Source organism: Petromyzon marinus, chromosome 28 (genome assembly GCF_048934315.1).
Source record: "Petromyzon marinus isolate PM22_M1 ecotype Great Lakes invasive population chromosome 28, UKy_Petmar_22M1.pri1.0, whole genome shotgun sequence".
NCBI lineage: Eukaryota > Metazoa > Chordata > Hyperoartia > Petromyzontiformes > Petromyzontidae > Petromyzon > Petromyzon marinus.
The window spans coordinates 7846825-7869914 of NC_133694.1; the positions used below are offsets into that span (position 1 = coordinate 7846825).

Consider the following 23090-nt stretch of genomic DNA (forward strand, 5'->3'; position numbering starts at 1 on the left):
AAACAATAAAATAATAAAATATATATAAAACAATGTGAAATATATACAAAACAATATATTGTTTTATATATATATTTTATTGTTTCCCTTCAACGTGACTTTACCGAAAGAACCAAGAATATGAATTACTGCAGTCACGAAAGCTTTAAGTCAAAATTTAGACACTAAATTTCGATTTAAAGCTTTCGTGACTGCAAGGATTCATCTTCTTTGGTTCTTTCGGTAAAGTCACGTAGAATGAGAATAAAATAATAAATTGATAAAATAAAATAACACAATAATATTCTCACGACGTTTCGGCCACAACACAAGCGGCCTTCATCAGGTGAAGGGACGAGACTGTCTGAATGCATACATAAATTTAAATAAATGCATGTGAAAATTAACAGAGAATTATAGCAAGGGGGTCGTGCACTGAACGAGATCTACAGGCAGACTGAGGAGCGGCGCTTTGTCTCAGTCGTGAACGGGGTCTACGCGGGTACGCGGTGACTCATCCCGACCCAGACAAGTTCTAGCAAGCGCGTCGTATCCCTAGCAAGACGTCGTATCCCAAGACGTTTTTTTTTCTCGTCAAAACACGACGTATACCAAATTCGACGTATTCCAAAGCGGTCGTATACCAAGGTATGACTGTATATATGTTGAAATTATTTCGCACCGTACGTAGCCAACCATGCTAATCGGAGATGTGCAATGGGCAAGGACAACAAACTGAACACAAAAAAAAACTATTCTAAAGAAATGGGTTTTCAATCTAGACGACTTAAAAGTGCATAGCTCTAATATCGGAAGGAAGAACGTTCCAGACGGTCGCAGAAGCACTTCTGAAAGCGCCGTGCGATGCGGTGACTGCCTTTGACCATCTGACGAGTGCACGCGAGTAGGTGACGCGACTCTAGACCGACAGATGGTCGTCCGCTCGTTAGTACCATTTTACCAATGCCTGGCACGCAACGACTACCTGATGGCATGTATGTTGAACTTTTTTTGCACCTGTACGTAGCTAACCGCTCGAATAGGAGGTGTGCGGGGGAAGGACAACAAACTAAACACAAAAAAAGCAGTTCTAAAGAAATGAGTTTTAAATCTAGATGATTTAAAAGTGCATAGCTCCAGCGGCTTCCTAATATCGAAAAGAAGAGCGTTCCAGACGGCCGCAGAAGCGCGTCTTGCCCCCACGATTGTATCGCAGACGGCTGGGGTGACTCAGCAGCAGAGCGAGCGGCTTGCAAACACAATGTCGCGAGATCTACTCCTGGTTGGCCTGGGTTGATTCAGTCAATTATCCCCCCAGGGTCGATACAATTAGTACCATATTGTGGGGAAGTCAACAGTGGTCATTTAATGGCTAGACTCACCCCCGTCATAGGAACGAGGAGTTTCTATCACTAGCTCGGCATTGCTATCTGCAGGAGTTGAGTAATGTCTCAACGCTCGATTCGAAGATCTCAGGGACCTCGTTGATATATAAAAATGGATCAGCTCCTGTAAATATTGTGAATATTGTAAATATTTTGTGGGGCTAACCCACTCAGCACCTTGTAGGTTGTAAACCCTCTCGGGGCGCCCTCCAATTGCTCCAAAATTACTTAATTGGGTAAAGCAGCATAACAACATCGTTCCCTCCCGTGAAACTGCTGCCGATTGTAAATCGTCTGTGACACACAGGGCCATCGTGAAAATTGAAAATCGCTAATCAGCCTCGCGGTATAAAAACCGCGAGAATTGCCAATGCGCTGGCGGATTTGATGATAGGGGTGGACAGTCTCCTAAACGATTTTTTTCACGCAGAAGCGGAGGGACGTCGCTTAATTTTGCAACGTAAAAAATAAATACATTTTCTTCCGTACAAATGTTCACAGTGACGCAAGCAACCACGTGAAAAATAACGCCGTATTCATCATCAAATCGTTTTTGTCCATTTTCAAACGCAGCACGGAAAAGCTGCGCTGGGTGGAGGCCATTTCTTCCAATGGAGCAAATGAAAATGAAAAAGTATATCAGCCCTGGGGTACGTAATGTTGTTATTGTTGTTGTTCTGCCTGTAACTTCCCACGGCTGGGAAAAGTAACTCCCCACAATTACTTCCATTCCTTCCTTTCCCTGGTTGCTCCTGTTCAGAAGTGACCTCCGGACTCTGTGAGGTTGTCTCCTTGCTGCTGCTGCTGCCGTCTCTTCTTCCGCTCTCTCTTCTTCTTCTTCCCTTCGCTTCTCTCCTGGGCCTCCATTCAAGAGTTGAAATTCGTTTCTCGCCTGTTGTGCAGGGCTGTACAGTGGGTAATGTTCCAAGTTACGTATTTCTAATACTGCATTGTAGCGATGATCGTAATTTGTAACAACTGTCGGCCTTATGTACTGTGCATATATTCGCCAAATATTTATTTATTTACATCGTGCCGAATGGTAGTGCCTCAAGTGCATTGTTCCACATTGTAAGGCCCGCGGGCCACTGGTGGCCCCTGGTGGCCTTTAGTGCGGCCCCCCGACAATAAACAAAAGTGAAAACATCCTCCATCATCATCATCATCATCGTGCCGTCGAACTCCCTGATGGTTACAAATGGGGTGGCAGTCCTCACACTGGTGATGTCTTATCGGGGAAAGTGGCTCCCCTCCGAAAATTAGTGAAGAACACTCACTGCCCTCGTGGCTGCAGGGGTGATGTTAATCTGTTACATAGAGCACATGCCAATTAGTAAGAACACACATTCTTCTTACCCTTGCGATTCAATGCATGTAGTATCGGGGGCTTGAAACTCAAAATCATTTGATGCGTTGTTCACTGCGAATGATGGGGGGGCGGGTGGATGATTACATTCTTAATATAATACATATCAAAAGTCTTTGATTTGGACGTTTGATAATCTAAAATAGTATCGGGCAGTGGTGGTTTGATGAATCGTGCACCCCCCCCCCCCGGCCCGCGCGTGCCGCTGCTGCAGACTGCCCGGTGGTGCAGTGCGTGCGGGACTACGTGGCCCTCGAGATGGACGAGCTCAACCTGCGCGAGGAGGACGTCCTCTGCGTCATTCGCAAGACGCCCGACGGTACAGGCGTTAGCGGACGACCGTCCTCTCGGTCTAGAGCAGGGGTCGGCGGGCAAAGTAACAAGCGGAGACGGCTTTTTTTTTTTTGGTCCGAATTCGGTAATGACAAAACAAAAAACGACTCGGTAATTCAACGAGCCGCAGTTGCACGTGAATCCGAGACGGTGGTCCTTAATACACAACGGTCACGAAGCAGTCATTTGAAGAGCCGCATGAGGCTCTCCGGAGTTTGCCGACCCCTGCTCTAGAGTAACGTCGCCTGCTCGCGTTCACTCGACAGACGGTCGAAGGCGCTTTCAGACGCGCTTCCGCGGCCGTCTGGAACGCTCCTCCTTTCCGACATTAGGAAGCCACTGGAGCTAAGCACTTTTAAATACAGATTTAGAACTCGTTTCTTTAGAACTAATTTTTTGTGTGTTTTAGTTTGTGTTTTTTTGCCACGAGCGGGAATCAAACTCGGGCCGCCGAGTTCGTAACGCAGCGCGCTTGTCACTGCGCCACCGCTTCCCGCTTGTGCACGCGCACACACCAAGCTCAGGATGGCGAGCTGCTATAATAACGACTGTGCTCTCATGAATCCGCCACCACACGATTTGCCACCGTTGCTTGTCTCGAGCCTCCTGAGGAAATGTGGCGAATCTTTTGTGTCCGACCTTCTGCCGCAAGAAGGCAGGGGGCATTGAACCGTGGCAGGGTTGGAGGACACAGCAGCAAGGCCTGTTTACTGTACGTGATGGAATAGGATTCCAAGGCACACCGGTCTGAATGATGATGGGGTGAAATAACAACCGCTGCCATTGGATTGCTCACTGCTTCTGGCCATGTAAACATCCTGAGTGTCTACGCCCCAACACTCTACTCACCTCCGGAGATTCATGACCAGTTCTATGAAGAGCTTCACGATATTATTCGCAAAATCCCCAGCTCTGAGCACATGTTTCTGTTGGGAGACTTCAATGCAAGGGTTGGGGCTGACCACGACGCGTGGCCCGCATGCCTTGGCTATCATGGCATTGGAAAGATGAATGCCAGTGGCCAAAGACTACTGGAGCTTTGTTCATACCACAATCGCTGTATCACAAACTCATTCTTTCTCACAAAACCATGCCATAAAGTATCATGGAGACATCCAAGGTCTCTTAATTTGCACCAACTGGACCTCGTCATCACCCGACGAGCCCTCCTCAACTCGGTACTCATCACACGCAGCTGCCACAGTGCAGTCTGTGACACCGATCACTCGCTGGTATCCAGCAAGGTCAGACTACGCCTCAAAAAGATACACGGACTCAAACAAAAGCGCTACCTACGCATCAACTCTGCTAAGACATCCCTCCCAGAGCTCACTCAATTATTCCAACACAGCCTTGAGCAGTCCCTACACGACACACCAGATGGAAGCGTGAAGACAAAGTGGGCATACATCAGAGACGCCATCTTCAATGCAGCCATCAATACCTTCGGCAAGCAGACAAGGCGGAACACAGACTGGTTTGAGGAACACCTGGCTATATTGGAACCCATCCTCCAAGCCAAACGCATGGCGTTCAGGAAGTACAAGCAAGTCCCAAGTACAGGATCGTCAAGGGCTCTGAAAGCTGCTCGCAGTGCAGCTCAAACGACCGCCAGACGCTGCACCAACAACTACTGGGTGAACCTCAGTAGTTGGATCCAACTCGCCTCTGACACTGGCAATATCCGTGCCATGTATGAAGGCATCGAGACAGCCTTTGGTCCAAACATCAGGAGGACTGCCCCCCTTAAATCTGGCACAGGGGCCATCATCACTGATAAACAAGAGCAAATGGCCAGGTGGGTAGAACACTACTCAGAGCTCTACTCACGAGACAACGGTGTGTCAGAAGCTGCCCTTGCTGCTGTAAAGCCCCTACCAACGATACACGAACTGGACAATGTTCCAACCTTGAAGGAACTTGACAACGCCATCAACTCACTAGCCAGCGGCAAGTCACCGGGACAGGACGGCATCACACCCGAGGTACTGAAATGTGCAAAACCGGCCGTCCTCACAAAACTCCATGAACTTCTCTGCCAGTGCTGGGAAGAAGGAGCAGTGCCTGAAGACATGAGAGACTCCAACATCATCACCCTATATAAAAACAATGGTGACCGTGGGGACTGCAATAACTACCGCGGCATCTCCCTGCTGAGCATCGTGGGGAAAACCTTTGCCCGTGTGGCCCTCAGCAGGTTACAGATACTAGCTGAGAGGACGCATCCTGAGGCTCAGTGTGGCTTCAGAGCAGGAAGGTCTACAATTGACATGCTGTTCTCCTTGCATCAGCTACAGGAGAAATGTTGAGAACAGAGAATGCCCCTGTACTTGGCATTCATTGATCTTACAAAAGCCTTTGACCTCATCAGTAGGGGATGCCTTTTCAAACTCCTCAAAGTGATTGGCTGTCCACCGAAGCTGCTGGCAGTCATCTCCTCTTTCCACGACAACATGAAAGGAACAACACAGCACAGCGGCACCACCTCAGAGGAATTTCCCATACTCAGCGGTGTAAAGCAGGCGGGGTGCGTGCTTGCCCCAACACTATTTGGCATCTTTTTCTCACTTATGCTCACACATGCCTTTGGGACAGCAGAAGAGGGAGTCTTTCTTCACACAAGATCTGATGGCAAACTCTTCAACCTTGGCCGTCTCAGATCCAAAACCAAAGTCCGCAAAGTCCTCATCAGAGAACTTCTATTCGCTGATGATGCTGCGCTGACAGCTCACACAGAACAAGGTCTGTAAGACACTCATCGACCACCTGGCCAATGCCTGCAACAACTTTGGCCTGACAATCAGCCTGAAAAAGACCATTGTCATGGGCCAGAATGTCAGAGGCACCCCTTCCATAAACATTGGCAGCTACACCCTGGAAGTCGTTCAGGACTTCACCTACTTGGGTTCTACCATCACCTACAATTTGTCCCTTGTCACAGAGATCGACAAGCGCATTGGGAAGGCGTCTACAGCTATGTTCAGGTTGACTAAAAGAGTGTGGGAGAACAAATCCCTAACGCTCAACACCAAAGTACAAGTGTACCGGGCCTGCGTCCTTAGCACCCTCCTCTATGGATCTGAGTCCTGGACAACATACGCCCATCAAGAACATCGACTAAACACATTCCACCTCCGATGTCTCAGGCGCATCCTCGATATCAGATGGCAAGATCGCATTCCCAACACCTCAGTTCTCAACTTGGCCAACATTCCCAGCATGTACTCTCTGCTCAGTCATAGGCGTCTGAGATGGCTTGGACACGTGCGCCGCATGCAGGATGGCAGAATACCCAAGGATGTCTTGTACGGCGAGCTGGCATCAGGCACACGGGCCACTGGTCGCCCGGTCCTGCGCTTCAAAGATGTCTGTAAACGGGACACGAAGAGCTGCGACATCAACCCAAATGACTGGGAGAAAACTGCCGGCGACCGACTCAGCTGGCAGCAGGCTGTGAAAACAGGCCTCAGGAGAGGCGAGGAGAAAAGAGACACTGCTTGGCAGACCAAGAGGGAGCGACGTAAAGAAAAAGCAACAAACACCTCTGGAGCTGCCACCGCATTCACTTGCAATTGCCGTGGCAAGGATTATCACTCAAGGATTGGCCTACTAAGTCATTCTAGGCGCTGCAAAACCTACAGCTGACCTCGTAAGGCGCAAAAATAATTGTCTCTCGAGACACAAAGGCCTATGCTATGCTATGCCATTGGATAATCTCTGGCACCCTGTATGCATGTATGTTGAACTTCTTTCACACAGTACGTAGCCAACAGTGCTAATCGAAGGTGCGGGGGAAGCACAACAAACTAAACATAAAAAAGCAGCTCACAATAAACGAGTTTTCAATTTAGATTTAAAAGTGCATAGCTCCAGTGGCTTCTTAATATCAGAAGGAAGAGCGTTCCAGACGGCCACAGAAGCAACGCAGTGACCGGTGAGCCAAAAAGCCGCCGTTGCGAGGATGACCGTGAGAGTTTGCGTCATGATGGTTTGTGCTCCTTGACGAGATGAGCAAGGCATTGTGGGTCATCTGTGGCAAGCACTTTGTGTGTAAGCGGCCGTCCATAAGTGACGTCACGCACCTGGGGGGGGGGTTCAGACATTTGTGACGAGCGGGAGGGGGGGGTTGAGAAATGTGACGTCACATCAAAATGCGCAACTTTAAATCAATACAGACAACACGTTCTACTTAATTGAATAGACTTTGTAAGAAATGTTTTCTCCTACAACATCAGAGTTGTAGGAGAAAACCCTCGGCGATTTGATATCGTGGAGGCTGTGACGAGCGTGGCGCCCCGTTGCTGCCCTGTGCACCAGGCTGGATGGAGGGCGAGCGCTTACGGTCCGGCGATCGTGGCTGGTTCCCGGCGAGCCACGTGGAGGAGATCGCCAGTCACCACGTCGACGCACGGAACCTCCGCGAGCACAAGCTGTCGCTCATGAAGTCCAAGATGCAGGGCTCCACGCCGCAGCCCAACTTGTACTCGTCCAGCTAGCTGGCGCCCGGCCTGGCACCGACCGAGTCACCGATCATAGCCACGCCTGGGGGGGGGGGGGGGAAGGGGGGCGAATGACTCAACCAAAAACGAGAAATTGTTGCACATCTGAATAAGAGTCGGAATAATAATTTTTAAAAGAAAAATCGAAACATGATATTGAGGAGTGGTCAAGTCAATTTATTTTTCGTTCAACAATGTAGTTTTTTAAACAATGTATTTTTTTAAACATTTTTTTTTTAAACAATTTAAAAATGTTCGTTAAATACGCGGCACCATTCTGGCACAAATCTGCCACCCAAAGCGCCATCACATTAATTATCGTGAACGTAAACATTAATTCTCGTGAACGTAAACATTAATACCTGTAAGGGTAAACGTGAATACCTCCAAACGTAAACATAGACAATGCTTGACACGGGTCAAGTGGTTGTGCTGTGATATACACTGTATCTTTCCCTGCCATGGTGTATGTGGAAATTCCATGTGTGGCCCAGGAGCTGTGTCGGACGGCGATTAGCACGGACACGGACGAGGAAATTATTTTAACTTTTTTGTTTTACAGAACACGATGCAGGGCCCTCTGAAGAACAGTCTTGCTCTGTGCTAATGCCGTGGATGCTAACGCCGACTGTGAGAAGGACCGTACGCGATGTACGATAAGGAACTTTCTCCAATCACTAGTTAGATTGTATAAGCTATATTCCCATTTGTGTATATGCAACTTTGGATAAGTGTAGTAAATCTAGAGATAGCCGAAACGGTAGAATATTATATTTATTCTCTCAGTGGGAAAATAAATCGAAGTTTTGACCGACTAAGCAAGACATTGATTGTACAATGGGTAACATAGTCTTGATTTTGTTTTGAACAAAAAATATTCTAGTGCACAGGCGCCTGGTTTGAAGAAAATTAGTTTAAAGAAAGTATGAAATATATATTGATGTAACATTTAAAACAGGGCTGGGTATTTAGGGGTGCAAATGGTGTGGCCCAGCGCGAGCGATCGGCACTTGCTGCAAAGCTTAACGGTTTGAAGGCGGTTGGAAGCCCTGGTTAATACTGACGGTGTCTTCGCCGTGAAATATGCACCGACCTCTCAATAGTGGACGTTAAAGACAACGGACGGCATTCGCCTCAAAGAGTGTGCCACTGTCTGCCGGTGTCGTCGTCCAAATTATACAAATTAGAAACATGACACTGCTCGTTATTCCATTGGGATTACATATAGCAGCAGTGCGCCCCCCACCCCCACCCCCATTGTGGAATTACCGCACACGATGTGAACCATAGCTCCCTCCTGCATATCATCCCTGTGCTGTAAGAATGGCACAAATACTGGACATCTGTGAAAAGGAGCTTCATAGCTCATCCGATTCCTCCAATCTGAATAAAGATTCTGATTCTGACTCAATTATTAGCATTATTAAATGGGGCATTTGTCCACGACCAAAATGTTCAGAGGGCCCTATGGAATAAAGTACGTTACATTTTGTATTATGAAAAATAGGACGGATTATTCGTGTTATCGTCTTGGATTTACTCGCTTTTCGGTTGTTTTAAATTCACCTTACAGCGTTCCATTTCTGCATGCATTCGTTAAAAGTCGAACTTGGTCTCGTTTTATAAGTTATAGTTATTTTCATGTGTTCGATGGAATAGTAATTTACGTGGATTTTATGTTAGAGGACACGTAGCCATTGATGTTCGTGTCATTTTGATCGTAAATACCTGTGGTAATTTGTTATTTGCATATGAGTGCATCCCAGCATTAAGGCTCTGGAATGTTTGTGTCTATAGATATATCTATTTAATAGGTGCTTACTTTCAAGTACTTTCTCCAAGAGCCTGGTTGGCTATATGGGGGATCTCTGTCATTGTCAAGACGTGTGTCTTTCTGTGTGGGGTTCGATTCCAGCTCACGGCAGAACACCGGTGACGATTATCTGAACCGGTCCTAGGCCTCCCGTAGGTCGACTCAGTCTCAAATGAGTACCTGGTGCGGTGTGTAAACATCGCCACTGGGGAGACAAAGGGGGCCGGGTGTGGTTACGGCCACACACCCCCTTGTGAGCTGCGCCAGCCTTAATAGGTGCTAAAAGCACTTGTTGAAGGCTGTATCGTTGTCTTTGTGTGCCCGTATGTGTAAGAGAATGTGAGGGTTGGAGTGGAAGGTAGTTTCTGCTCTTGTGTATCCGAGATAAAGATATCTAAATCCGGCCATGCTGGACAAGTGTGCTTACGGCAGCGTGCTGCGCTGCACTGCTGCTGTGCCAATGATCTACTCGGGCTAAAGTTTTGTAATGAGTAAGGTTAGCAAATGCAGCATTTATACCGTAAAGGTGGTAAACCACGTCGTTAATGGTAGATCAACATTGGTCGGATCCTGGGTTTGAATCCAGGCAGCCGCCCGTGATGAAACCGGGTTTTGAGTTCATGGTATCGGCGTGGTCACCAATGGCTGCACGCAAACATAACTTCAAATGTGGTTCTCCGCACTTAGTTTGGCTAAATTCCAGCTCTGAGAAGTCCAAATGTAATCGTGACTGCCACGCGACGAACATGACTCACAGTGGCAGAGCCGCAGGGAACGCGTTGCCACTTCACTGGAAGGGATCTCAGAGACAGCTCTGTGATGATATCCGCTGCAGGCACTGCCGGATTAAGTTAGTGCGGAGCCTGTAGCATATGTTATAAAAGGGCCCTAAATTTGAAAAAAAAAAAAACGTAAAGATTAAAACTCACATTTTTTTTACTTGCATAGTAAAGTAATTGTATTTTTTTATTTGCTATACAGCCACAGATAATACGACAAATCGCCAACGTTAAACACCCAGTCGTTCATAAAAGTTGAAGGCAGTATAGTACTATTGTAATAGAGCAAGTGCAGAATCACTGAACCGGAATTGATAGCTTGAAAGCGTTTAGCGTGGGGCCCTTGAAAGTGCGGGGCCCGTAGCATTTGTAGCTACTACACATGTGTAGCTATTACACATGCAGCTACTACACATTCAGCTACTACACATGTAGCTACTACATGTAGCTACTACACATGCAGCTACTACACATGCAGTAGCTACTACACATGTAGCTACTACACATGTAGCTACTACACATGTAGCTACTACACATGTAGCTACTACATGTAGCTACTACATGTAGCTACTACTACACATGTAGCTACTACACATGTAGCTACTACTACACAAGTAGTGTGTAGTAGCTGCATGTGTAGCTATTACACATGCAGCTACTACACATTCAGCTACTACACATGTAGCTACTACATGTAGCTACTACACATGCAGCTACTACACATGTAGCTACTACACATGTAGCTACTACACATGTAGCTACTACATGTAGTAGCTACTACACATGTAGCTACTACTACACATGTAGCTACTACACATGTAGCTACTACTACACATGCAGCTACTACACATGCAGCTACTACACATGCAGCTACTACACATGTAGCTACTACTACACATGCAGCTACTACACATGCAGCTACTACACATGTAGCTACTACTACACATGTAGCTACTACACATGTAGCTACTACTACACATGCAGCTACTACACATGCAGCTACTACACATGCAGCTACTACACATGTAGCTACTACTACACATGTAGCTACTAAGCTACTACACATGTAGCTACTACTACACATGTAGCTACTACTACACATGTAGCTACTACACATGCAGCTACTACACATGCAGCTACTACAGATGTAGTAGCTAAAACACATGTAGTAGCTACTACACATGTAGCTACTACACATGCAGCTACTACAGATGTAGTAGCTACTACACATGTAGTAGCTACTTTTGCTACTAGGATAATCCGGCACTGGCTGCTGGGGGCTGTTTCTCGAACTTGAAGGGTTGCACTGCTCTGCCAGATATCCGAACGGGGGTGCTATGACGCCGATTAGCGCAGTCGGGGGAAAGAAAATGGGAAACAAAGACAAAAAAGTAAGCAAGATTAGTTGGTGTGTGTACTGGCTGAAGAATTATGTTGTACGTATGCACGTTGAACTTCTTTTGCAAAACTGCGTTTTACTTAGCTAATTCTCATTGTCAAACCCAAGAAACCTAAGACGTCCATCTAATTGTCTTTTTACTATCCCAAGAACAAGAATTGGAATTGGTGACACAAAGCCTTTGCCAGTGCAGCACCAACGTTTTGGAACAACCTTGTTTCCTCCCTGAACGTCATAAATCTACCTTCAACAAATATTCTGAGACGAGCCTTTTCCCCGTCCAAGGACGGGTGTATTGCGGTAAATCTGAAACTTGCAAGCGAAAAGCAGACCGTGACGTGATATATGCATTGCATCAATTCGTGTGCAATTTGTAAGGGTGCGGTGACACAGACCTATTTCATTTTAATGTTATAATCCCTTGTTCATCACGACGTCCTTTTTACTCAGATGTCTCAACAGCGTCACGGAGACCACGTGACGTGAGGGTTCTGGCTTTGTAGTGAGGGTTGTCAGTTGACGCCGAGGAGGGGGGAGGAGGCGCCTCGGCCCCCCATGTGTGAGTGACGTCACATGCTCATGATTATTAATGAGGGGGGGTCCATTTGGAGGACGTCACCTGCTCATGAATATTAATGGAGGGGGGGGGGCTGGTCAATGTGGAGTGACGTCGTGAGCGTTAAGGACAGACATTCCTGGGTGATTATAGTAGGTACTGCATTTGGTGTTGAAAATCAGCAAGAAATGTATTTACTTAAACACTTTGTACCTGTATACTTCATGTATTTTTAATTTATATTTAGTGACTAGCTTAACTTTCCTATACTTTGCACTCCTACCTGTTTGGATTGATTGTTGTCGTAACTTTCTGACCCGCCCCTTACTGGACGTCTGCGAGAAAGAGCTTAATAGCTCATCAGATTCCTCCAATCTAAATAAAGATTCTGGTTCTGATTTTGTACCAAACATCTACACAACGCGAACGGAATCGGAGGGTCTGGTGTGGGTGCTTACTAAAGCTTACGCGTATCAAGCAGGTGTGCTGTCTTAAGTTGTTCATGCGACGCTCGGAATATGTGCTTGTTAACTGCATTGCCAATTGTTTAGGTCTCTTCTGTTATAGCAGCGGAATGTTTGTGTGAATGTTGCAAATCTGCGTCTGGCCCTGCACATTCCAGGGCCTCGAGCTGTCCGTGAGTTTATCGTTATTAACCCCATGGAAACTGTCGCCACTTTTAAAATTTCCAGGCGGGTGCGAACTGGAATATTTCGTGTACAGTGTTATATATTTTTTTGTTTTCTGCAGAAAATGAGTGTGACCCTAGCGTGAGGGCAAATGTTGCTGTTTGCAACTGTGACTCGTAAACTAACTGCCCGCCTTATTCTTGGTAATAAAAATATAAAACAATTTTTATTATTTTGTTTCCCTTCTACGTGACTTTACCGAAAGAACCAAGAATATGAATCCCTGCAGTCACGAAAGCTTTAAATCAAAATGTAACTGCCCGTCTCTTTGAGTGATCGATCTGTTCATCTCGATCGAATGAATTTTATACCGTGCAAATATATTGGCGCCGTGTACACTTCACACCATTGAACACTCCATCGTATAAACGTGTTCGTTACTTGGAATGCGTAGTTTTTATATCGTTATATATATATTTTTTGTTTGTTTCATGCACTATATATGCAGTATATGATTGAGAAATTATCGTGCAAACGCTGTCAGGATACTGCGAGCATTCACAAATTGTGTATGTACTGTGGTGTGCAATACATGATGATGTTTCGAACAGACCACTTCCTGTTTTAATCATTGCACAGGTGCTTCTGTTAAACTTTCACGTCCGTAAGAAACGGACACACCCGCTCGGTGACACCAAGAGGATACATTTCACCGACAGAACCAACAACAGTCGACGCGAAATGAAACTTTCAACTTATAACGAGTGTGAGGAATAACACAACAAATAAAGCCATACTTTTTGTTCAATCCCGCTTATTTGTGTCTTCAAGTTGTAGTCGCTCAACTAAATGACAAACCAGCGATTCGGAGAAGTTGTATTCCGTTGGAAGCTTCAAGTTTATTTTGTTTAACCAGGTGAACAACTAAAAATAAAGAGGCAAAAAGGATAAGCCGCATTGGCAAAAGAGTGACCTGCAAAGCTTGAATAGTGGGGGTCACGAGCATTTACAATTGTTAAATCGCACGTGACATTTACGTTGAATGCTTAAACAAGCGAAGGGATTCAAATTCTTGGTTCTTTCCGTAAAGTCTTTACCGAATGAACCAAGAATGTGAAGCACTGTTGTACAGGACCCCCTTCGCTTGTTTAAGCTTTCAGAAAGAACCAAGAATATGAATCCCTGCAGTCACGAAAGCTTTAAATCAAAATATAAAGCGAAGGGACGTTATGCCGCACAGCTGTCCGTTTGCGTGACGGGACAAGCGACCGATTGCGTACGACGGCGAAAGCGATCATCCAGGGCCCGTGAAATGCATGTTCGGCAGTCGCGTATCGCTGAACTCCACGAGGGTCGATAGTTGTCACTTGTTTTGGGATTTGAAAAACAAAAAGATCCTTATTGAGAAGCTTTCTCGGGTTGTTTGTGCCGTCGGTTTCGCTGTGGTTTTTTGTTGTTTTGTTTCAAATCCTAGTACCAGCGTTTTTAATGCAGGAGTTCAAGTTAACATTACAGTTAAAACGTGAGTCTCGTTTTGGATAACCCATACGTTGACATTCACGCTTGTAAAGTAATTATCAAAATGACTCATGCCTCCAAGGTGAAGTTACATTCTACCCCCTGAGAATACATTTTACTCACAACGTAAAACACTTTTTGGAAGGTAAAACACGAAACATTTTAACTTTCTGGGTCCTGTACAGCAGTTTCTTCTCAACCTGTTTGATTCCACGCCTCTCACGTTTGAGCTGCGTGAGTGTGCGTGCGTGTCGTGGGCCACAGCTGGTGCATCTCTGCCAGTCATCTCAGCCATTTCCCCAGGTGCCACGGGTTGAATGACACACACCTGGGTCTGTCGCCTGACCTGTCGACGAGCCTTCGACACCGACCTGGCACAAGCGCCGTCACCGCCGCTGAGTAATGAACGGCGGTTGTCAATGCCAGGGGGTTGTTGAAGGGGGGTCCGAGTGTCTAGGGGGGCGTCCATAAATGACGTCACGCACCTAGGGGGGGGGGGGTCAGACATTTGTGACGATATGTGACGGGGGGGGGGGTTAGAAATGTGACGTCACATCAAAATGCGCAACTTTAAATAAATATAGACAACACGTTCTACTTAATAAAATAGACTTTTTAATAAATGTTTTCTCCTATAACATCCATCAGAGTGCAGCGCCACATTAAATACGCACTACAATGACAATAATTTCAATCGATTTGAAGCATGTTTTATTTTCAAAATGGAAACATGTTTTTTTTTGGGGGGGCAGAGCTTTGTGACGTCATATTTGAGGGGGGCCTAACTTTTTGTGACGCTGTGTGACGAGGGGGGGGGGTCCAAAATCGTCCAAAATCGCGTGACGTCATTTATGTCCGGCCCCTAGGCAGGAGCAAGGGAGTGGCGGGTGAGGACAGGAGGGGTCAGGGTTGGGTCGGCTTCACTTATGACGACCACAATCCCTCTTAGAGCAGCAACAATAATAACCATTATAGACTGTGCCACCGGCCTCATGAGTCAAAGAACCCACTTGGATGATGCCCACGCAGGGCAGTGTTGAGAGCGGTCTGCAGAAGAATATATCACAGAACTGCTTCTGAAATTCCCTCAATGTCACATCATATCCACACGAGGAGGGCAGCACTTTAACCACGTGCCCTGCTATACAGAAGGGGAAAAAATTATCAACACATAACAACCAGAAATATGAAAAATGACAGCCGGAATCCAATTTTAATATACTGGGGGTTCATATTCTTGGTTCTTTCGGTATAGTCACGTAGAAGGGAAACAATACAATTTTCTTGCTGTGGTTTTCACACCTGATGATGATTGCTTGTGTTGCAGTCGAAACGTCGTGAGAATTTTATTGTTTTATATTTGTATTATTTTATTGTTTCCCTTCTACGTGACTTTACCGAAAGAACCAAGCATATGAATCCCTGCAGTCACGAAAGCTTTAAATCAAAATACTGGGGGTTCTTTGTGTCTATTCATTGGTGACCGGGGTACTACAACACACTCACTGCTCTTGAGAAACACCCAGTTAAAATCAAGGGCAGTTGCTCGGATTCGAACCCAGGGATCTCTTTCTTCGTATGGCTTGATGTAGATTCACACCACCAGCATGTGAACGCTGCCGTGCCCCCTCGCCAGCCTGCACAGGTCGACCCCCTCCCTACCTTTCATCATGCTAAGTCCGCCTATTAAAATGTAAATTATTATGCTAAATTCCCTTGTCATGGCACCTTAATTACTCTCACACAGCTTAAAGGTCGCGGTCTGAGCGTGGCTGTGTTTCACTCCAGCACTGTCCTCGAGACAGTCTGGTCCCTTCACCTGATGTGTTGTGGCCGAAACGTCGTGATTTTTGTTGTTTTATTTTTTACCGAATAGAACCAAAGAGTATGGATCCTTGCAGTCACGAAAGCTTCAAATCTAGAATTGATGTAGATTGCAGAGCAAATGACGACAATTTTACATTTGTCAACGGTGCTGGCTTTGAGCATTGTCAATCTCTGAGCCAACCCTTGTATAGAAGAGGAGGGACCGGTTTTAATGTCTTATCTTAAAATAGTGTATATAGCGACTTATTCAAGGCACTTACACAGACTTAACAAGGGTACATGTGGATGTAATGGTGGAGATGAGGTGAATGAAATAGATGCGAGGAAGCAATGGTGGGGAGGGCGAATCTGTGACGCGTGAATTTGGTGAAAGCGAAATTGACGGCAGTGAATGATGGTGAATGGATTGAATGAATGAATGGGGAATGAGTGAGAGCCATCTAATGGGAGTATGAAGAGGGAACAGTAACGGCGGTGGTGGTTATGGGGGGGAGACGAAGGGGTCGTGGGGTGAGCGAGCGGTAACGTTAAGTGAGTTTTGAGTGCGGAGCGGAAACTTAGTGAGTGAAGGTGACTGCTTAATGTGGAGGGGGAAGTTTGTTCCAGTGAAGGGGAGGGGGGCGAGAGGAGAAAAAAAAGCGAAAGTGTGGATTGAGCACAGGGAGAAGGAGGAACAGAGAGGGAGAGAGAGAGACAGCAAAGATTGAGTACCCTCTGCGATCTATAAACGTGCACGCGCAAGCCTTACACAGGCAATCAAAGTCAATTAAATTAATTCTAGATTTGAAGCTTTCGTGACTGCAAGGATTCATACTCTTTGGTTTTAATTCGGTAAACTCACGTAGATAAAATGAAAACAAAATAAAAGAAAACAATTAAATCACGACGTTTCGGAGGCAACACAAGCTTCCGTCTTCAGGTGGAATAGTCAACGCAGAATATCTGTGTCAGGAGCACAGTTCAGAGACGACCGGGATTATATACAGGTTAAGGGGGGGGGGAGGAGTCAGTAAGGGGGCGTGGGTGGGTGGGAGGGCTGGGTTAAGCAGCCTTTTGATAGACTGCTGCGGGTAACAACCACTTCGCACTGCACGAGAGTGGGTAAAAAACCCACCTTTTGTTATGCTGCGTGGGGGGTCGGATTTTGAAAGCGGCGGCAAACGGCTGTTCAGTTATAAGGCAGCTAAAGTTTGACATGCAACCAATGAAAAAAGGAAATGGCTGTACAAAAAATTTGAAAGGCTGTTAACGTTTGACTTGATCTACAACATCCTTCCAGTCATTGCTCAACCTGAAACCATCCTCTCGGTTGAAGTTGTGTCTGTGTTTGTAAATCTGGATGGCCTCGTGGACAAATCTCTGATAATAGCCGGTAGGTTTGCAGAGCACCTTGGTATCGGAGAAAACAATATCATGATCACCCACAGCGTTGTAACAATGATCAGCCACGGCAGAAGAATTCGTTCTGCCGTGTTTCAAATCTGATTTGTGCTCGCGAATTCGGTCAGAGACATATCGCTTTGTCTCCCCGATATATCAGTCCCCGCAGGTACAACTCAATTTGTAAACACCGGGGTACTGTAAGTCAGGAATAACATCCTTTACTGACGGGATCAGATCACGGATTTTGTGCACTGTGTTGAACCGGACCTGGATCTTGTATTTGTTTAGAATTTTGGAAATCTTTTTAGTAACGCCTGCTATGTATGGTAACGTGATTATTTTAATCGGAGTGTCAAGTGGTTGTTTCTGTATGGTGGGAAAAACAGCTTGGCGGATGGTACGGTCAGAGTAACCGTTCATCCTGAGGGCCAGATGTACATGTTTTAATTCACTGGTCAGGTGGTGTTTGTCAGAAATGCAAACCAAAGAGTATCAATTAAATTACATTGGCTGGGGTGAATCTTCATTGCCAGCTGCTCACGTCCCCATGAAGCAACATGACGGTGGCATGGGTAATCTGACACGCTGTGAAAATTAGAGGGTGTGGCTGCTGCTATGCGTTAGGTAATATGCTAGGCATCGTGCCTTTGTCCACACACGACTATGCTAGGTCACACATCGGTAACGCACACACACAACGCGGCCCGCGTGACTCTGACACTCAGAGGAAGCAGGAGACTCTGGATGCTACGTTTAATGTTTTTTTTGGTTTAAACCCCACTGGCAACTGCGCAGAGGGAGCGAGTGGAATCTGGTAAGGCGTTGCACGGTTGTTCCCCTTCTGCCAGCAGTGTTTTCAGAAGCCACCAAATGGTATTAAGCCAGGCGTAGGTTATTTAGGGCGGTCTGCCAAAATCCTGGTTGGCGTGAAAAGAAATGTATCGTGTGCTGTCTTGCAGTTCGTACAGCAGTTTACAGTAATGAATGACACTTTGGGTGTGTGTGCGCGTGTCCGTGCGTGTTGTATATACGGGGAGCGGTGTGGCAGTGGTTAGCGCGCAGCGTTACGAAACCCGGCGACCCGAGTTCGATTCCCGCTCGCGGCCAACACCGGTGACGATCATCTTGAACCGGTTCTGGGTCTCCCCTGGGTCGAACCCGGCCTCAAATGAGAACCCGGTGCGGTGCGTAAACATCGCCGCTTGGGGAGACAAAGGCGGCCGGGCGTGGTGCTGGCCACCCACCCCGTCGTGTACCGCTAACAGCACTTGCTCCAACAGTCTGTTACAGGATATATGTGTCTTTGTATAGCTTGGCGTCCTCTTAACATGTCTTTGTATAGGATGTCCGTGAAGAAGTTCAACACAATACATACAATAGTCATGTTACCGCAGTTTCAGCTCGGTCCGTGGAACCCCACCACGCTCTAAATAGTTTCACCACTCCACGTCCACTCTTCTCTCTAAACATTCACGTGGTTGCTGTCGACCACTCGTCGAGATGCCGGATTAAGCGAGTGCGGGGCCTGTAGCAAATGTTAAAAAGGGGCCCTAAATATAAAAACACTAATATTAAAACACACATTTTTTTACTTGCATAGTAAAGTAATTGTATTTTATACTCTTTGGTTCTATTCGGTAAAGTCACGTAAAAAAACAACAAAATATAAAAAAAAATTCACGTTTCGGCCACAACACAAGTGGCCTTCATCAGGTGAAGGGACCAGACTGTCTAGAGGACAGCGCTGGAGTGAACACAGCCAAGCTCAGACCGAGACCTTTAAGCTGTGTGAGAGGAAGCAGAGCACCTTGACAAAGGAATTAGCATAAAAATTAGCATTTAATTGGCGGACTTAGCATGATGAACGATGTATAGGGGGGAAGCAAGTGCAGACCGGCGAGGGGGGGAGGGGGGAGTTTACATATTGATGGTGTGAAAAGGGAATTTAAGCAGCTGCGAAAGTTTGGGATACCACTACTTGAAAAAATATACTGTACCATTGAAAATTAGTTTAATGTTTGGTTTGATTCAGAACATCTTTCCAATGGTTGCTTAATTTGAAACCATCCTCTCGGTTGAAATTGTGTCTGTAAATCTGAATTGCCTCGTGAACAAATCTCTGATAAAACCCGTGGGTTTGCAAAGAACCTTGGTATCGGAGCAAATTATATCGTGATCACCCAGAGTGTTGTAACAGTGATCAGCTACGGCAGAAGAATTTGTTCTGCCGTGTTTCAAATCTGATTTGTGCTCGCGAATTCGGTCAGAGACATGTCGTTTCGTCTCCCCGATATCGCAGTCACCACAGGTGCAGATCAATTTGTAAACTCCGGGGTACTGTAAGTCAGGAATGACATCCTTCACGGAAGGGATCAGGTCACGGATTTTGTGTACTGTATTGAACCGGACCAGGATCTTGTGTTTGTTTAGAATTTTGGAGATCTTTTTAGTAACGCCTGCTATATATGATCGTGTGATGCTTTTGATCGGAGTATCAAGTGGTTGTTTCTGTATGGAGGGAGAAACAGCTTAGCGGATGGTACGGTCAGAGTATCCATTCCTTTTTTAGGGCCAGATGTACATGTTTTAATTCACTGGTCAGGTGGTGTTGGTCCGAAATGCAATGAGCCCTGTGGCATAACGTTTTGATGAGATAATTATTTTGCGTCGGGTGGTGGTGGGAATCAGGTTTCAAGTAGGAATCTGTGTGGGTGGGTTTCCTGTAGACAGAATGTCCCAATGAGCCATCAGGTCTCCTCTCAAACAGAACATCCAAGAATGTCAGCTTGCCATCTTTCTCCACTTCCATGGTGAATTTGATGGCCGGTGTCTGGAATTAGTGGTCTAGGAAAAGGTTCAAAGCTGGGAGGCCATGTGGCCAAATGACGAAAGTGTCATCTACATATCTCTTCCACAGGGAAGGTCTGAGGGTGGAAGTCTGGATGGCGTCTGATTGTATATGCTATATATGCTATACATTCAGATAATACGACAAATCGTTAACCTTAAACAACCGGTCGTTCATAAAAGTTGAAGGTGGTATAGTACTATAGTAATAGAGCAAGTGCAGAATCACTCAACCGGAATTGATAGATCTTGACTTAAAGCTTTCGTGACTGCAGGAATTCATATTCTTTGGGTCTTTCGGTAAAGCCACGTAGATAGGAAAAAAATAATAATAACTATCACAACGTTTCGATTGCAACACAAGCAATCGTCTTCAGACGATTATTTTGTTATTATTTTTTTGATACATTCTTCTATCTACGTGGCTTTATGGAATTGATAGCTTGAAAGCATTTAGCGCGGGGCCCTTGAAAGTGCGCGCCCCCCCCAAACCCAAAAGCTGCTCGCTCGCCTGCGGGTGTTTGGAACGCTTCTGCGAAGGTTGCCGCTGATGATACGACTGATTCCTCATTGTACTTCCTTGCGAATCATAGTGGCGATGCACAATACCCATTCTGTAAACCCGCAGTGCCAGATTATTCTAGTAGCAAAAGTAGCATATGCTACGGGCCCTGCACTAAATATATTTTTGTCTCTTTGTGCTTTTCCCTATACGTATATATAAATATATGTCCCTATGATCACTGTTACGTTGCAATTACGGCTTTATTTTTTGGTGATTTCGAAAAGCTTTTTTGTTTGGACATGTTTGTTTTGTTGTAGTACGGAGTTAGACTGATGGCCTTAATCTAAGTTTCTTGTGGGTGTTGTTTTGCACGCAGCGTTGGTGTACGGTGCTTTTTTCAGGAATATTTTGCTGGTTTTTTTCGTGGATTTTCTGTTTGCACAGTCACATAGTCACTTTAAGATGTTTTCTTGTTTGTTTTTTTGTTTGTTGTGGTTGCACCCGATTCATGAGCCGAATGGCTCACAGGGCTATACCAAAATAAAGAAACTGAAAACTGAAATATATATACAGTGAGGGAAAAAGTATTTGATCCCCTGTTGATGTTGTACGTTTGCCCACTGACAATAAATGATCAGTCTATAATTTTAATGGTAGGTTTATTTGAACAGTGAGAGACAGAATAACAATAAAATCCAGAAAAACGCATGTCAAAAATGTTATGAATTAATTTTCATTTTTAAAGGAGGGAAATAAGTATTTGACCCCTCTGCAAAACATGACTTAGTACTTGGTGGCAAAACCCTTGTTGGCAATCACAGAGGTCAGACGTTTCTTGTAGTTGGCCACCAGGTTTGCACACATCTCAGGAGGGATTTTGTCCCACTCCTCTTTGCAGATCTTCTCCAAATCATTAAGGTTTCGAGGCTGACGTTTGGCAACTCGAACCTTCAGCTCCCTCCACAGATTTTCTGTGGGATTAAGGTCTGGAGACTGGCTAGGCCACTCCAGGACCTTATTGTGCTTCTTCTTGAGCCACTCCTTTGTTGCCTTGGCCGTGTGTTTTGGCTCATTGTCATGCTGGAATACCCATCCACGACCCATTTTCAATGCCCTGGCTGAGGGAAGGAGGTTCTCACCCAAGATTTTACGGTACATGGCCCCGTCCATCGGCCCTTTGATGCGGTGAAGTTTTCCTGTCCCCTTAGCAGAAAAACACCCCCAAAGCATAATGTTTCCACCTCCATGTTTGACGGTGGGGGATGGTGTTCTTGGGGTCATAGGCAGCATTCCTCCTCCAAATACGGCGAGTTGAGTTGATGCCAAAGAGCTCCATTTTGGTCTCATCTGACCACAACACTTTCACCCAGTTGTCCTCTGAATCATTCAGATGTCCATTGGCAAGCTTCGGACGGGCATGTATATGTGCTTTCTTGAGCAGGGGGACCTTGCGGACGCTGCAGGATTTCAGTCCTTCACGGCGTAGTGTGTTACCAATTGTTTTCTTGGTGACTATGGTCCCAGCTGCCTTGAGATCATTGACAAGATCCTACCGTGTAGGTCTCGGACTGATTCCTCACCGTTCTCATGATCATTGCAACTCCACGAGGTGATATCTTGCATGGAGCCCCAGGCCGACGGAGATTGACAGTTCTTTGTGTTTCTTCCATTTGCGAATAATCGCACCAACTGTTGTCACCTTCTCACCAAGCTGCTTGGCAATGGTCTTGTAGCCCATTCCAGCCTTGTGTAGGTCTACAATCTTGTCCCCTGACATCCTTGCAGAAGTCTCTTTGGTCTTGGCCATGGTGGAGTGTTTGGAATCTGATTGATTGATTGCTTCTGTGGACAGGTGCCTTTTATACAGGTAAAAAGATGAGATTAGGAGCACTCCCATTAAGAGTGTGCTCCTAATCGCAGCTCATTACCTGTATAAAAGACACCTGGGAGCCAGATATCTTTCTGATTGAGAGGGGATCAAATACTTAATTCCCTCATTAAAATGCAAATAAATTTATAACATTTTTGACATGCGTTTTTCTGGATTTTGTTGTTGTTATTCTGTCTCTCACTGTTCAAATAAACCTACCATTAAAATTCTAGACTGATCATTTCTTTGTCAGTGGGCAAACGTACAATATCAGCAGGAGATCAAATACTTTTTTTCCCTCACTGTATATATAGCTTTGCACATTTATTTCCAAAGTTGGAACACGGTTGTGGTATCTGTGATGAAGCATCCTGTTAGCCGCTTCACTTCACCGCACGGAAT

General features: G+C 45.8%; 2 protein-coding genes across 2 annotated transcripts in view; both read left to right on the forward strand.

Moving 5' to 3' along the window:
- LOC116946979 (rho guanine nucleotide exchange factor 19-like) overlaps positions 1-13546 on the forward strand; it is a 63110-nt gene extending 49564 nt beyond the window's left edge. Inside the window, exons 13-15 of the mRNA XM_032962285.2 lie at positions 1938-2014; positions 2945-3049; positions 7381-13546. Coding sequence (XP_032818176.2) covers positions 1938-2014; positions 2945-3049; positions 7381-7559 — 361 coding nt within the window. The 3' untranslated portion in view covers positions 7560-13546. The remainder of the gene's footprint in view (positions 1-1937; positions 2015-2944; positions 3050-7380) is intronic.
- A 4568-nt stretch (positions 13547-18114) lies between these two features.
- Positions 18115-23090, forward strand: part of LOC116946980 (rho guanine nucleotide exchange factor 5-like) — a 69562-nt gene continuing 64586 nt past the window's right edge. The window contains exon 1 of the mRNA XM_032962294.2: positions 18115-18280. The gene's annotated coding sequence lies outside the window, so the exon portion shown is untranslated. The remainder of the gene's footprint in view (positions 18281-23090) is intronic.